Here is a 14464-nt window from a genome sequence, read left to right as displayed (position 1 = left end):
TTACTCATTCAACAAATATTTACTGGATGCCTCCTATGTGTCAGATTTTGCTAGCTAAAATCAATTTATCCATTTCTGACTTTTCTCCTCAGAAACTGTATTCAACTGCCTGCTGATAATGGACTAGATAAATATTATCCAACAATATGGGCAGAACTCTGTATGGACACATACTCATCAGTTTTAGCCAGTTTATCCCTAATGCTGGAGGCTCACCACAAAGACAGGTACTCACACATATATACCCTCACACGTTTCCATTTATATTTATTTTTTTATATCTCAATTAAAGTTGACATTCAGTATTATTTTATATTAGCTTCAGGTGTACAGCACAGTGGTTACATAATCATGTTGTTAACAAAGTGATACCCCGGATATTTCAAGTACCCATATGGCACCATATTACATAGCTTTTATGATATTATTGACTATATTTTTTATGTTGTACTTAACACCCCTGTCACTATTTCGTAAATGCCAATTTTTTTAAGTAGTACATAAGTTTTTTAAAAGTATGTTTTTATTGACTTTAGAGAGAGAAGAAGAGAGATGGAGATAGAGAGGCATCGACTGGCTGCCTCCTGCATGCCCCCTGCTAGGGATTGAACCTGCAACCCGGGCATGTGCCCTGAGCAGGGATTGATCCATGACCTCCTGGTTCATGGGTCGATGCTCAACCACTGAGCAGAATTTTCACTGATACATCTCCTCAGTCAAGAGAAACAAAGAAAAGAATAAACAAATGTGACTACATTAAACTAAAAAGCTTCTGGACAGCAAAACAAACCATCATCAAAATGAAAACGGAGCCCCCCATATGGGAGAACATATTTGCCAATGACACATCTGATAACGGTTAATTTCCAAAATATATAAAGAACTCATACAGCTCAGAAAAGGAAGACAAATAATCCAATTAAAAATGGGCACAGGACCTGAACAGGCACTTCTCCAAAGAAGACATACAGCTAGGCCAGTATGGCTCAACGGTTGAGCATAGACCTATGATCCAGGAGATCGAGGTTAGATTCCTGGTCAGGGCACATGCTGGGGTTTTGAGCTCCATCCCCAGTTGGGGGGGTGCAGGAGGCAGTCGATTAATGAATATCTCTCATAATTGATGTTTCTGTCTCTCTCCCTTTCCCTTCTTCTCTCTGAAATCAATTAAAACAAAAAATCCCCACAAAGAGGACATACAGATGGCCAATAGACATATGAAAAAAATGCTCAACTTCATTAATCATCAGAGAGATGCAAATTAAAAGAACTATGAGATATCACCTCACACCAGCCAGAATGATTACCATTAATAAATCAACAAACAACAAGTGCTGGTGAGGATGTGGAGAAAAGGAAAAGCTAGTACACTGCTGGTGGGAATACAGACTGGTGCAGACACTGTGGAAAACAGTGTGGAGGTTCCTCATAAATTAAAAATGGAACTACTGTTTGACCCAGCAACTAGGAATTTTTCTAAAGAAGCCCAAAACACCAATCAGAAAGAATATATGCATCCCTATGTTCATAGCAGCATTATTTACAATAGCTAAGATTTGGAAACAGCCCAAGTGCCATCAGTAGATGAGTGGATAAAAAAGCTGTGGGACATTTACACCATGGAATACTATGCAGCTGTAAAAAAGAAGGATTTCCACCCTTTGTGACAGAGTGGATGGACTTGGAGAGTATTATGCTGAGTGAAAAAAGCCAGTCAGGGAAAGACAAATATCACATGATCTTGCTTATAAGTGGAATCTAATGAACATAATAAACTGACAAACATTATAGGCCCAGAGGCATGGAGGTATGGAACAGCATGACATACCTCTGGGGGGAGGGGGGAGCCGAGAAGAGATTAACCAAAGAATTTATATACATATATGCATACCTCAAGGACACAGACAATATTGTGGTGAAGGCCTGGGATGGGGCAGGGGCTCAGAGAAGGGAGGCAAAAGGGATGAAATTTGGGAGATATCTGTAATACTATCAACAATAAAATAAAAAATAAAAATTTTAAAAATCCCACAAAAACTCAAGCCCTAAGCAGGATTCCTCTAATGATTACACGTCTATACCCAGGAGCTATTAGCCTGCAGACCATGGAAACAATGCAGTGCAGGCTGGAATAAAATACAGTTAAAGAGACCTAGCATTTCACTCTGTTACACCAGAACTGATAAATGAATTTAGCAATTTCATAGGCTACAAGATTAACATAGAAAAATCAATTGTATTCTTATATATTAGCAAACAATTGGGAAATTAAATTTTACAAATTCCATCTACAGCAGCAACAAAATCCATAAAATACCTAAGACTAAATCCAGCAAAATATGTCCAAGACCTCCAGGATGTCAACTATAAAACATTTCTGAGAGAATTTAATAAGATCTAAATAAATGGAAGTTATACCATGTTCATATATTGAAAGACTATTAATACAGCTATTCTCACCAAATTTGTCTACAGATTTCTGATAAAAATTCCTTCAGGCTTAAGAAAAAATAGTTAACCAGCTGATTTAGAATTTATATGAAAATTCAAAGGAACTAGAATATCCAAAGCAATTTAATAGAGAAGGGATGGATTACAAATGGGAACAAAGAGACTTTTTGAGGTGATGGAAGTGTTTGCTATTTTGGTTGTGGTCATGGTTTCATAGGCTTCACTTTAATAAAGCTGAAATGCTTACTCACATGTAGACACAGGCCGAAAGGACTGAAAGTGACAATGTGTTCTGGTGTTTTGTTCTCATTTTTGGTTTGCTTGTTTTTGCTTTTTCCATTGTAAGTTCATTTTTTCCCCCTTGCTGACCTCTTTAAACTCTCAGCAATATCTCCACTTTCTGTATTTGAAGACAACAGCAAATGCTACTGAAAGTCTGACTTCTTTTCTCAGAGATCTTTTTCTTGTTAATTACTAAGCTTCTATCCCAAGCCTTGCTTCAAAAATCTATAAAAACATATTTTCTTCAAGAAACGAAAAAGTTTACAAACATGAATATATAAATGACTGATGCAGGTGAATGTGTTAGTCCCTTTTGTTGTTCCTGGTTAATTTACTTTTGTTTTCATAAGAGATTCATTTTATTTTCTTACAGGCCTCTTTAGGGACACCCCCAATGACATCTCTTTATCACCACCTTAAAAACTCAGAATGTACTGCCCACCAAGATCAGAAAAAGTTGATACTCCCATGAGATGCATAAATTAATAAAATTGTGCACTGTGGTAACTCAGTTCTTCAATCACCTTCTGACTTGGCCCCCTGACTTTTACTTTTTCCACAAAGTTCTGACCTCACTTCTCCACCCTTGCAGAAACACCCAGGAAAGGGTGCTTCCTTCATTTCACCTTCAGTTATGTTCTGACCATGGTCCCTGAATTTTATTGCTTCTAGAAAGTTCTGTACTTATCCCTCACCATCAGATAAACACCCAGGAGGGAAGGTGTCTTAATTTGGTTCTCCTTCAACCAATCACATTGTGACATTCTTCTGACCTTTACCAGTTCCAGGAAGTTTTGACCATATCATCCTATTCCCTCAGAAACACCAAGGGGAGAGGATTTATTTCAGGTCTTCAAAAAACCATATTCTGAACCCCAACATTGACTCTTACTTCTTCCAGAAAGTCTGTTCTTATCCTCATCATCACCAATAACCTGGTGAGGCTTCCTTCGGTTCTTCTACCAGTCAAGTTTGATCTCACCTTCTATCCCCAGATTTTTCTAAAAATCGATGCTACCTTGGGGAACCTAGAAAGTATGGTATTGATTTTGGCATAGAAAGTATGGTATTGATTTTCAGTGACCAAAAGTCCATTCATGAACATTATTCAATCACCTACCTATTAAGAAGTGCCTATGAGCTCCCCACCTTGCATTTTCAGATCAGTCTCTCCATGATCCCCTTCTTCTAGACAGAAGATGAAATATCTTTCTAGCTCCAAAATGTTATAAGGGGCACAGAGTCCACCTTAAACGTGTTTCTCAATTGAACATGCAGAAACTCAGATGACTAAAATGCAAACATTAAATAGTGATTTTGTATAAGTTGCACGTTTGTTTATACACACTACTGGTAATCAGTACACACAGCAAGAATTTCCAAATCATGCCTTGTGGAACTACTGTGGTGAGGAGAAGTACCCTGAAATGGGAATTGTGGTCCCAGCTCTACCACTAACTGGCTGTGTGAGCTTGGGAAAATCACTTTCCTGCCTAGTTTCCTTATTTGTGAAATGAAGTTTGGATTGAAAAAGTGACTTTCAATTTTTTTTACCTTGTGGCCTACAGTTAGAAATACTTAAAAAAACAAAAACCTTTTATAAGGTGACAATATTTCCTACATGTAAAACTAAAATAAGTTTCTTAAAATAATTCTCAACACTACTCATCAGTGATGGACTGATGTTTTTGTTCTATTCTTTTGTGTTTTAAAATTTTTTCGTGCCTTTTTATTGATTTTAGAGAGAGAGGAAGGAAGAGGGAAGCATCAGTGTGAGGTCAAAACTTCAATCAGTTGCCTCCCACATGATCCCTGACCAGGGATTGAACCTGCAACCTGGGAATGTGCCCTGACCAAGAATCAAACCCATGACCTTTCTGTGCAAAGGATGACACTCCAACCAACTGAGCCACCCTGGCCAGGGCCTATCATGTTTTGTAAAATTGCCTGTTATGACCCACAACACTGATTTCAAGAGCCATAATGGGTAGCAATCCTCACTTTGAAGAACACTGGGCTGGAGGGTCTTTAAGATTCCTTTCTGCTATATTCTAAAAAAAAAATAGTGTCTGCACTAGGAATATAGAAAATCAAAGTATAAAATAACAGCCTCAGTCTTCCTTGACCTTCCTCAGCTTATGTTACAAGTCAAATATTCTGTGTCTTCAGATGACAAAGTATAAAAAATGGCCCAGGCCAGATTCCCCCTTCCCAAGACCTACAGCAAGTGGTAGCCTTGGTACTTAGCATCTTTAAACTCCAGTACTCTCATCTGTCGCTTTCCCTACCACTTTGTACATCAGTCTATTTTAAGGTCTTGTATTTTTCTTTTAATGTATTTTGCCGATTGAATTCAAATAAGTATTCACCTTATGTTACCTAGTTGTTTACACTTAGTATGACAATACATGGCTATATGTACAGGCACATACATACACACACAAATATATACACACATCTGTACATAGCTACATACATGTACACAATAGTGCCCTCAGGCTTCATTGTACATTAGAATTACCCAGGGAGCTTGTTAAAAAGTGGAGATTCTTGAGCCTCACTCTGTGGATCTGGAGGATAAGAGACAGAGATCTTACAGTCTCAAAAAGCTCCCCCACCAAAGTGCTTTTAGGCAAACGATGGACTCACACTCTTTGAAAAAACAGTAGAAAGTACATTCTTAAAATGGTATCAGATGTTGAATTATGAGTAGAATCTTTCCTTACTGATTGGTGGGGGACAAGAAAGATGAGGAGAGGGACTGGGGAGAGGGATGGGACAGGGTGGAATGAGTCATTGGGGAGAAAAAGGGATATCTGTAATATTTTAAACAAAAATAAATTTTTTAAAAAAAGTAGTCAAAGTCCATTGAGATTTTGAATCATAGGTAGTTAGGAAAGGAATGGTAATATTAACAAAAATAAAAACTGAGTAGAAGAGGAAGACTGATTTTTAAACCACTTTATTAATTTTACATCATGAAAAGAATATTTTTTCCAAAAACTGGGTGAAATTGCCCTGCTGGACAGAGTTTTACACTGAGACAAAAGAATATTCAATTAGAAACTAGTAAGAGGAAACAGCAAAAGGTTTACAGAAAAGTAAATCACAAAACTACTAGCTTTTTTAGCAGAGGCCACATTATTAACCTCAGTGAAAACTTTAGGATTCAAGGAATAAGGCAAAAGTCATAATGATTATCAGGCTCAGGAGTTTGGAAGCGCATAACATGTCTCATTTGCTGCTCCCTAGTCTTTCTCCTGATTTCCATCCGCTGCATTGCGATCTTTTCTATATTATCTCCCACTTCACTGTGATCAACACGCTTGTTAGATATGCCCCGGCGAAAATTAGGGACAAGTCGCTTAACCCACCCCAGCCTGACATTTCCTACAGGCTTCTGGGCTTCGCCTCCGCCCAAATTGTGTGGTTTCTCCTCATTCTGCACAAGGGCCTGGTCCCCTCCTTCATTTTCCTGTTGGGCATTTTCCATGTTAAGAATTTTTAGTGTTGGTTCCTCTTTGGACGCCATTGCTCCTAGGAGACAAGAGATAAAAGGAACTATTTTTTTGGTGGACGGATCAGCACCGAGGACAGAGGCCCTACTACGCACCTTTCACGAAACAGCCCAGGATTTCAAAGGCTTTTTAAAACTGCATTTTTCCCACCTGAGAGGCTCCCTATGCCCTCTAGGGGGCCTCCAGTCCCAGCTCTCCCCCCTCCCTCTAACTCCCCTCCCCTCCCTCGCCCCAAACCCACCATTTTCCCTACGATCCAAGCCCAGGCCTCTGCAGGCACCAAAACAGAGCAGGGTGGGGGTGGGGTAAGGATTTGGGGTCTCAGGGTTTTCCATTCTTTCCCTGCCCATGGGCCACTGGGCCCCGCACCCACCTGGGCCTATCCTTGCTGTCTGCTCCTCCTCCCGATTCTCGCCGCGAGCGCGCTGCTGCCACACTTGGACCCAAAGACCTGCAGAGCAGCGGGGTGCGGGAGAGGGTGGCGCTGCAGCCGAGTGCTCGGTGCCCACCAGTCACCCCCGGCTGAGACCACCCCCGCACTGACTACCATTTTCGACACCAAGAAAGATGGGGGCGGGGCGGGGGACCCAGAAGCAGGTGTTTCAGAAGGATCGTCGCCTTGAGCGGTCCAGCCCTCTCCCGGGAAAAGCTCAGCAATTTCTGCAGACACACGGGGGGCCGCTTCGGAGAGAGGGGACCGACGTCTTTGCGCGGCTTCACCCAAGGCAGCCAGACCCCCCAGAGGGTTCCCCAGGCCAAGGCCACTCTCCACACCAACCCCAGGGAGCAGCTCCGGGTCCCTTACCTGCTCCGCCTCAGCCTCCTGGGGCTGCCCTGGCCCGCGCGCCCTCAGGGCCACTGGGAGCAGCTACCGAGAAGGGTGCGAGCCACCGCGGGGTCTGGAGCTCCAGCGAGGCGCGCGGGAGTCTGTGTAGGCCGGTCACGTGAGGCCTTGGTCACCGACAGCGGCGACGCCCCAATCCCGCCCCATCCTGCTCAGCCGGTTGGGGAAAAGCCCTAGGCCCTGCACACCGGCCCCTGCCACTGGCCTCGCATTCCTTTTAACAGCGTCTGCATGGGCCTGGTCGTGGCCCCTTCTGTGTGTATTCCTGGGTCCTTGCTGCTTATCTACTCAGGGGCCTAGTGGCCATTCCCACTGCTTCTCTGGGGGCTTGCTTCTTTCCACCTGTGCTCCCAGTATACATTCCTCCCCCTGCCAGGAGTCAGTTGTAAAATTTAAAGGGCTGCAAAAAAAACTCAGTAGTGAAGATAAATCGCATTTTAGGGCAATATTAAAAAAAAAAATTATGCAAGAATATCTATGATGAGCAATATGCACCACGCACCCCACTCACAGCCTCTGATCGTCCTTGCTACCAATACTCATCGTTTTCTTTAAGAAAAATGCATGAGTGGGAGGCAGAAAATGAGTCAAGGACATGGATATTTTTTCTATTCTTGATACCTTTGTTGGTTCCTTTTTTGTTTAAAAATTCATTCTCTTTATATAGTTTACACTAACTTTATATTAAATTTTTAATGGAAAATTTAAAACATATTCAATCATAAAATAGTATAGTCCTCCCTGGATATCCATAGGAAATTGGTTCCAGGACCCCAGGGGATACCAAAATTCCAGATGTCGCCTTTTTTTGACCCATTGGTCCCCTCCACACTACTCCTGCCCCCTCCCCAGGCCTTCCCCACACTATCATTTGTCCATGGGCTATGCACATAAGTTCTTTAATTAATCTCTTCCTGCTTCCCCTCCCCCCCCTTCCCTCTAAAATATGTCAGTCTGTTGCATGTTTCAATGTCTCTGGATCTGTTTTATTCATCAGTTTATTTTGTTCATTCAATTCCACATATAAGTGAGATCATGTGATACTTGTCTTTCTCTGACTGGCTTATTTCACTTGGCGTAATACTCTCCAGGCCCATCCATGCTGTCCCAAAGGGCAAGAGATCCCTCTTTCTCACAGTTGCATAGTATTCCATGGTGTAAATGTCCCACAGCTTTTTTGTCCGCTCATCTGCCAATGGGCATTTGGACTATTTCCAGATCTTAGCTATTGTAAATTGTGTTGCTATGAACATAGCGGTGCATATGTTCTTCCTGATTGGTGTTTTGGAATTCTTAGGATATATTCCTAGAAGTGGGATCACTGGGTCAAGTGGCAGTTCCATTTTTAATTTTTTGAGGAAACTCTGTACTGTTTTTCACAGTTACTGCACCAGTCTGCATTCCCACCAGCAGTGTACTAGGGTTCCCCTTTCTCCACATCCTCACCAGCATTGGTTCTTTGTTGATTTGTTGATGGCAGCCATTCTGACAGGTGTGAGGTGATACTTCATTGTCATTTTAATTTGTATCTCTCTGATAATTAGTGATCTTGAGTATTTTTTCATATGTCTATTAGCCATCTGTACTTGTACCCTGGAGAAGTGTCTATTTAGGTCCTTTGCCCATTTGTTAATTGGATTGTTTGTCTTCCTTTTGTTAAGTTGTATGAGTTCCTTATTAGGTGAGGATGTGGAACCCATGGATATGGAGAGCCCACTGTATAATGAAAGCAAATGCACCCATTACCCACTTTTCACAGTTAACAACTCATGGTCAATCTTATTTCATCTATATCCTTGCCCATTTCTCACCCTTAGAGATCATTTAAAAAAAAAAATCTTTATTGATTTCAGAGAGAGGAAGAGAGAGGGCGGGAGAGAGAGAAACATCAATGATGAGTCATTGATCTGCTGCCTCCTGCACGCCCCCTACTGGGGATCAAGCCCACAACCCTGGCATGTACCCTGACCAGGAATTGAACCTTGATCTCCTGGATCATAGGTTGATGCTCAACCACTGAGCCATGCTGGTCAGGCTAGAGATGATTTTTGAAGCAAATCTCATACATAATATTACTTTGTGCATAAGGTTTCAAAGTGCATATCTACAAGGACTTTCTTTTTTATGTAAAACCACAGTTCTATTATCACACCTAAAATTAATAGTTTCTTAATATCATGTTATGTCCAATCCTTGTTCACATTTCCAATTCTGCCATAGTGTTTGGTTTTTTTAAACAGTTTGTTTGGATCAGGATCAAAATAAGACTTAATTCCTAATGCTTCTTTCAAGATACTCTCTTTGTTTTTGGCTTTGACAGTTTGATTATAATGTGTCTTGGTGAGAGTATCCTGCTTAAGATTTGTTGAGCTTCTTGGATGTTTATATTCGTGACTTTCCTTAAATTTTATCTTTTATTATTTTATTATTTTTTATTTATTTGTTTATTTTTGTTCAAAATATTACAGATGTCCCCTTTTTTCCCCATTGACCCCTTCCACCCCACACTCATTCCCCACCCCAAGCCTCCACCTTTCCTTAAATTTTAAAAGTTTGTCCATCATTTCTTCAAATAATTTTTCTGCTCCTTTCTCTCTCTTTGCTTTCTCTTTCTGCTCCTCAGACTTTCTAAATTCAACTGATTTATCTAAAAGTTGCCTGTTTCTTTCTTCTGCCTGTTCTCATCTGATGTTGAACCTCCTGAAATTTTCATTTCCCCTACCATACTTTTCAGCTCCTGAGTTTGTATTGGTACATTTTTTAAATTTCTTCTTGTTTATTGATATTCCCTATCTGGTGAGACATAATTCTCTTGGTTTATTTTAGTTATTTACCTATGATTTCCTTTAGCTCTTTGAGCATATTAAAGACAGTTGATTTAAAGTCTTTGACTAGTATGTCCACTGTCTGGGCTTCCTCAGGGACAGTGGGGTTTTTTTAATCCTCACCCGGAGATATGTTTTTTTAATTGATTTTTAGAGAGAAAGGAAAGAAGAGAGAGTGAGAAAGAAACATCTATGTGAGAGAGAAACATCGATTGATTGCCTCCAGTATTCCCCCTATCAAGATTTGTTGTTGCTGGCTGTTGTGGGTTATTTTGTTTGTTTGTTTGTTTAGTGACTTTTTGAAACTATTTCTGTAAAATCTGCATTCTTTATCATGTGTGTCCACTGAAGTCTGTGTTGCCCTAGCTTAGTGGTCAGCTAGTGTTTTGACAATTATTTTAAATAACTGAAGCCAGTAAAAAAAAAAAAAAAAAGAAGAAGAAGTACTCTCCCAGTCTTTGCATATTGGTCTGTGCTGGGGAACTCATTCTATGTTTAGCCAGGCCATTTACAACTCTTCATTAGTTTTCACTTCCTACTTTCAGAGAGTCTGAAAGTCAGCCAAAGAAGAAAGCTTTGGATCTCCTCAGGTCTTTAAAGCACATGCATCCTATTCTGGGCATATGTGTAGCTTTCTCAATCCTCCTGTATATTGGTGAACTTTAAAATGCCCTTATTTCCCCATGTATCTCTTTTCCCAGCTTCTTCCTCCCAGACTTCTCATTCTGTTATTGTTTGTCTTAAATGTTATCCTTTGCCGCAGGTTGCTGTAGCAAAAGCCACTCTGCTCCTGGGAAGGATCTCAGTGAGCAAAACAAAGAAAAATCTTTGTGCTGGTCCTTCAGGGGAATTTGCCAAACAGGTTAAGACCACAGTCTCAACTGTTTGAGAATAAGGCCCATAATGCTCCTTCTGGTACTAGCAACCATCACCAGCTGATCTAGGGTGTTGAGGATGGTGAGCTGGCAATTTATAACACCATAGCACTTTTACTGCAACGGATGAGTTTCTGTCTTCAACAAGTCTTTCCCTGGTTATTGTAAGTTTTGGATTAGATTGCAAAGTTTTGCAAAAGTTGATTCTGACAGTTTTTGGCATGGAACCTTTGAGTTTCCTATTCTGTCATTTTGGGTGGTGTCTTCTCTTTACATTTTTTTTTTTAATTCTCTAAAATGAAATGGCAGCATATAGTTATTTTAGAAAATTATTCTCTTTAAGAGAGTAGTACAATATTATGTTTGCTTTCTCTCAGAAAGTTTTAAATAGAACACGATTAATTATGATGTTTGGTATTTTGTCACAAATAATATTTGATATATTTCACTTGGTTTGAAAAAACATTCTTTTTTAGTTGCTTTCTGAAATATAGCTGTGGAAATTTTATATTTCTAAATATGTTTTATGCAAGGTGAAAAGATGATAGATGAACACAAAGAGGTAACAAAAGTCTTGTTACCATTGTGAGTAGTAACTATTTGGGTACTGTTTGAGTACTTCTAAAAACAATAATGCAATTGAAAAATTATATCTGTTCAAAAGAAATTTTCTTTTTTTTTTTTAAATATAACTTTATTGATTTCAGAGAGAGGAAAGGAGAGGGAGAGAGAGAGATAGAAACGTCAATGATGAGAGAGTCATTGATTGAGCCCGCAACCCGGGCATGTGCCCTGACCGGGAATCGAACCCTGATCGCCTGGATCCTAGGTTGATGCTCAACCGCTGAGCCATGCCCGGCTGGGACAAAAGAAATTTTCTTAAGTTTAAAAGGTTACTAGTAACCTTCCCCCCGCCCTCCCCCCCTTACTTCATGCTCTTTCTGTCTGCTGAGAGAATACATTCTCTCCCTCAGGTCTTTTAAAAACAATCAGGAAAAAAGAACAGTGAACAAAAATAACTACATATGACAAAAGATCCAAAATTATCAAAATAAATTATTGTAGAAAAGAATTAGTCCTGACGACATTTAAAAAACCCATTCGTGTTGTAACACCTCCCAAACACATGGAAATCAGTACATTATACAAACATGCATGATCCATGAACCACACTCTGCAGTTACTCAGAAATTACCAACTCCAAAAATGAAAGAATTTGCATATTTAAACTCAGAACTCTACTGCTTGAAATATAGCATATAAACTTTGGGTCTGAAGGTTTATTTTGTTAATGGCCAATTGACTTTGCATAAACATCAATTTCATTTTCCAGTCATAATTGCAGAGAAGAGACTGAAATGCAAGTTTTCTGATTCTGAATGAGGTAATATACTTAAAGGTGATTGTAAATTATAAACACTATTCAAATATGTTACTATTAATGACTATCACTTCCCTGAAAAAAAATACACCCACAATGAGGTGGGTCTGTCAGCCAGGAGCCAAAAGAATTGGTGACTTGGACAAGAATGAAAAGGTGGGAAACGGTAATATAAACCGTGAACTCAGAAGCATGTATGTATTTATTAATAGAGAAATATTATTAAGAGGGAAATAAAGAATTATGGTGCATTTATACAACAGAACACTATGCACAGTTAAAATGAATGACCTACATCTTCACATAGCAGTATGAGTGAATATCTTAAACATAACATTACATGAGAAAAGCAGGTTGAAAGCACAATTTCTTTGACAATGTAAACATTATCAAAATGTTTACATGTCAAAGTAATCCATATACATATATTATATTATATATGAATATTATATATTTTATACTTTTAAATTTTATATGTACATATCTAGAAGAAGTATATAAACATATGTGGAAAGGTATGTACCAACTTAGGAGTGTGGTTACCTCTGGGAAGAGGATGGAGTAAATAGAAAGGGAAGGGAACTCAGCTATATTTATATCACTTGATTATTTAAAAATTAAATGGAATAATCTTCATACATTTCAGAGCATGAAGTAGCTGTATTTTTAATGAACTGTAACAAGACTGCCCTGGTCGGTGTTGCTCAGTGGTTAGAGCTTCAGATCACCCATCCAAGGATCTCTGGTTTGATTTCCGGTCAAGGGCATGTACTTGTGTTGCAGGTTCAATCCTGGCCCAGGTTGGGGTGCATGTAGAAGGCAACCAATTGATGTTTCTCTCCCCGCCCTTCTCTCTCCAGCCTTCCTTTCCACTTTCTGTAAAAAATCAATGGAAAAAATATCCTCAGGTGAGGATTAACCCCCCAAAAAAATCTTATAACCAAGACTTATTTTAAGTGAAAATCAGATTGGTATACATCATTTGATTCCACCAAACATATTTATAAATATATAATACATGTGTTTCAGTATAGGCAAATAAAAAACTTTTCAGTCTACACACTAACTTGTTTCACTTTCTATATCATTCTGGTTGTCTATTGCTGCATATCAAACAATGCCCAAAATTAATAGCTTAAAACAATAATTTTTTTTATTGTTATCATCATCATCATCATCATCATCATCATCATCATCATCATCATCATCTCTTATAGTTCTGTGGGTTGACTGAACTCAGCTGGGTGTTTTCCCATGGCTTCTCTTATGAAGTTGCAGTTAAACCTCAGCTGGAGCTTTAAGCATCTGAAGACTTAAATGGGCTAGATCTCCTGGCAGTAGATGCTGGCTGTTGGCAGGGAGCTCAGCTGGGGTTGTTGACCAGTGTCTAAAGTGTCAACATTAAACTAAGGTGTTTCAGTTACCTATTACCATGCAAGAAACCACAAAATTTGGGATGGCTTAAATAACATGAGATATGAATATCTTTCATGATTCTGTGGGTTAAATGGGCTCAGCTGAGCAGTTTTTCTGTTCCGTGTGTCTTTTTGTTGTTGTTGTTGTTGTTAATTCTCATTCAAAGATATATTTCCCATTGATTTTTAGAGAGTGAAAGGGAGAGGGGAGAGAGAAACATTGATGTGAAAGACACATGGATTGGTTGCCTCCTCCCTGACCTGGGTTGGGGATCGAACCTGCAACCCAGGTACATGTCTTTGACCAGGAATCAAACCCGTGACACTTTGGTGTGCAGGCTAATGCTTTAACTGATGAGTGACACCCTCCAGGGCTGTTCCATGTGATTTTGTTTGGGGATGTAGCAATCTGGAGACTCAGCTGATGGAATATCCAGAGTGTCTCACTCAAATGGCTGGCAGCCAGAGCTGGAATAATTCTACTCTGTCTAATTAGTACATTTTCCACAGCAACAGAATTAGAAACAGACAAGAAACACTGCATATACTGTTCTGCCCTTTTCATGTACTTTACATAATATATTTAAGATGTAATTCCATACCATTATGTATAGAATTACATTTTTCTCTTAAATGGCTGCATGGTGCTCTGACACATCTATGTACTCTGTCATGCTTATATATTCAACTAGAACCATATTAATGGACACTTAAGCTAAATCCATCTGCCCTGGGCTACAGAGGACATAGTGAAGAGCAGGATAGTACTGAGGTACTTAAAGGACTTACATCCTCATGGGTCGTGTGCACAGGGAAGCAGGCCATTACAAAAGGAAGGATAAATCTAGTGAAGTGGGAAGGTTACTTGTCCAA

The 14464-nt window shown here is 39.6% G+C and overlaps 1 protein-coding gene across 1 annotated transcript; it reads right to left on the bottom strand.

Annotated features, from left to right (window-relative positions):
- Positions 1-5679: 5679 nt before the first annotated feature.
- On the bottom strand, positions 5680-6665 carry BEX4 (brain expressed X-linked 4). The gene is made up of 2 exons (XM_016195728.2): positions 6625-6665; positions 5680-6270 (listed from the first exon to the last, which is right to left on the bottom strand). The coding sequence occupies exon 2, from the start codon at positions 6263-6265 to the stop codon at positions 5903-5905; it is 363 nt and encodes a 120-aa protein (XP_016051214.1). The 5' UTR covers positions 6266-6270; positions 6625-6665; the 3' UTR covers positions 5680-5902.
- Between the last annotated feature and the right edge of the window lie 7799 nt (positions 6666-14464).

This window comes from Miniopterus natalensis, chromosome X, assembly GCF_054644295.1.
Source record: "Miniopterus natalensis isolate mMinNat1 chromosome X, mMinNat1.hap1, whole genome shotgun sequence".
NCBI classification, from domain to species: Eukaryota; Metazoa; Chordata; class Mammalia; order Chiroptera; family Miniopteridae; genus Miniopterus; species Miniopterus natalensis.
This window is presented reverse-complemented; position numbering and strand designations above follow the sequence as displayed.

Excerpts from the sequence above, each read along its gene's own strand:
- BEX4 (XM_016195728.2), bottom strand. The coding sequence starts at position 6,265 with ATGGCGTCCAAAGAGGAACCAACACTAAAAATTCTTAACATGGAAAAT.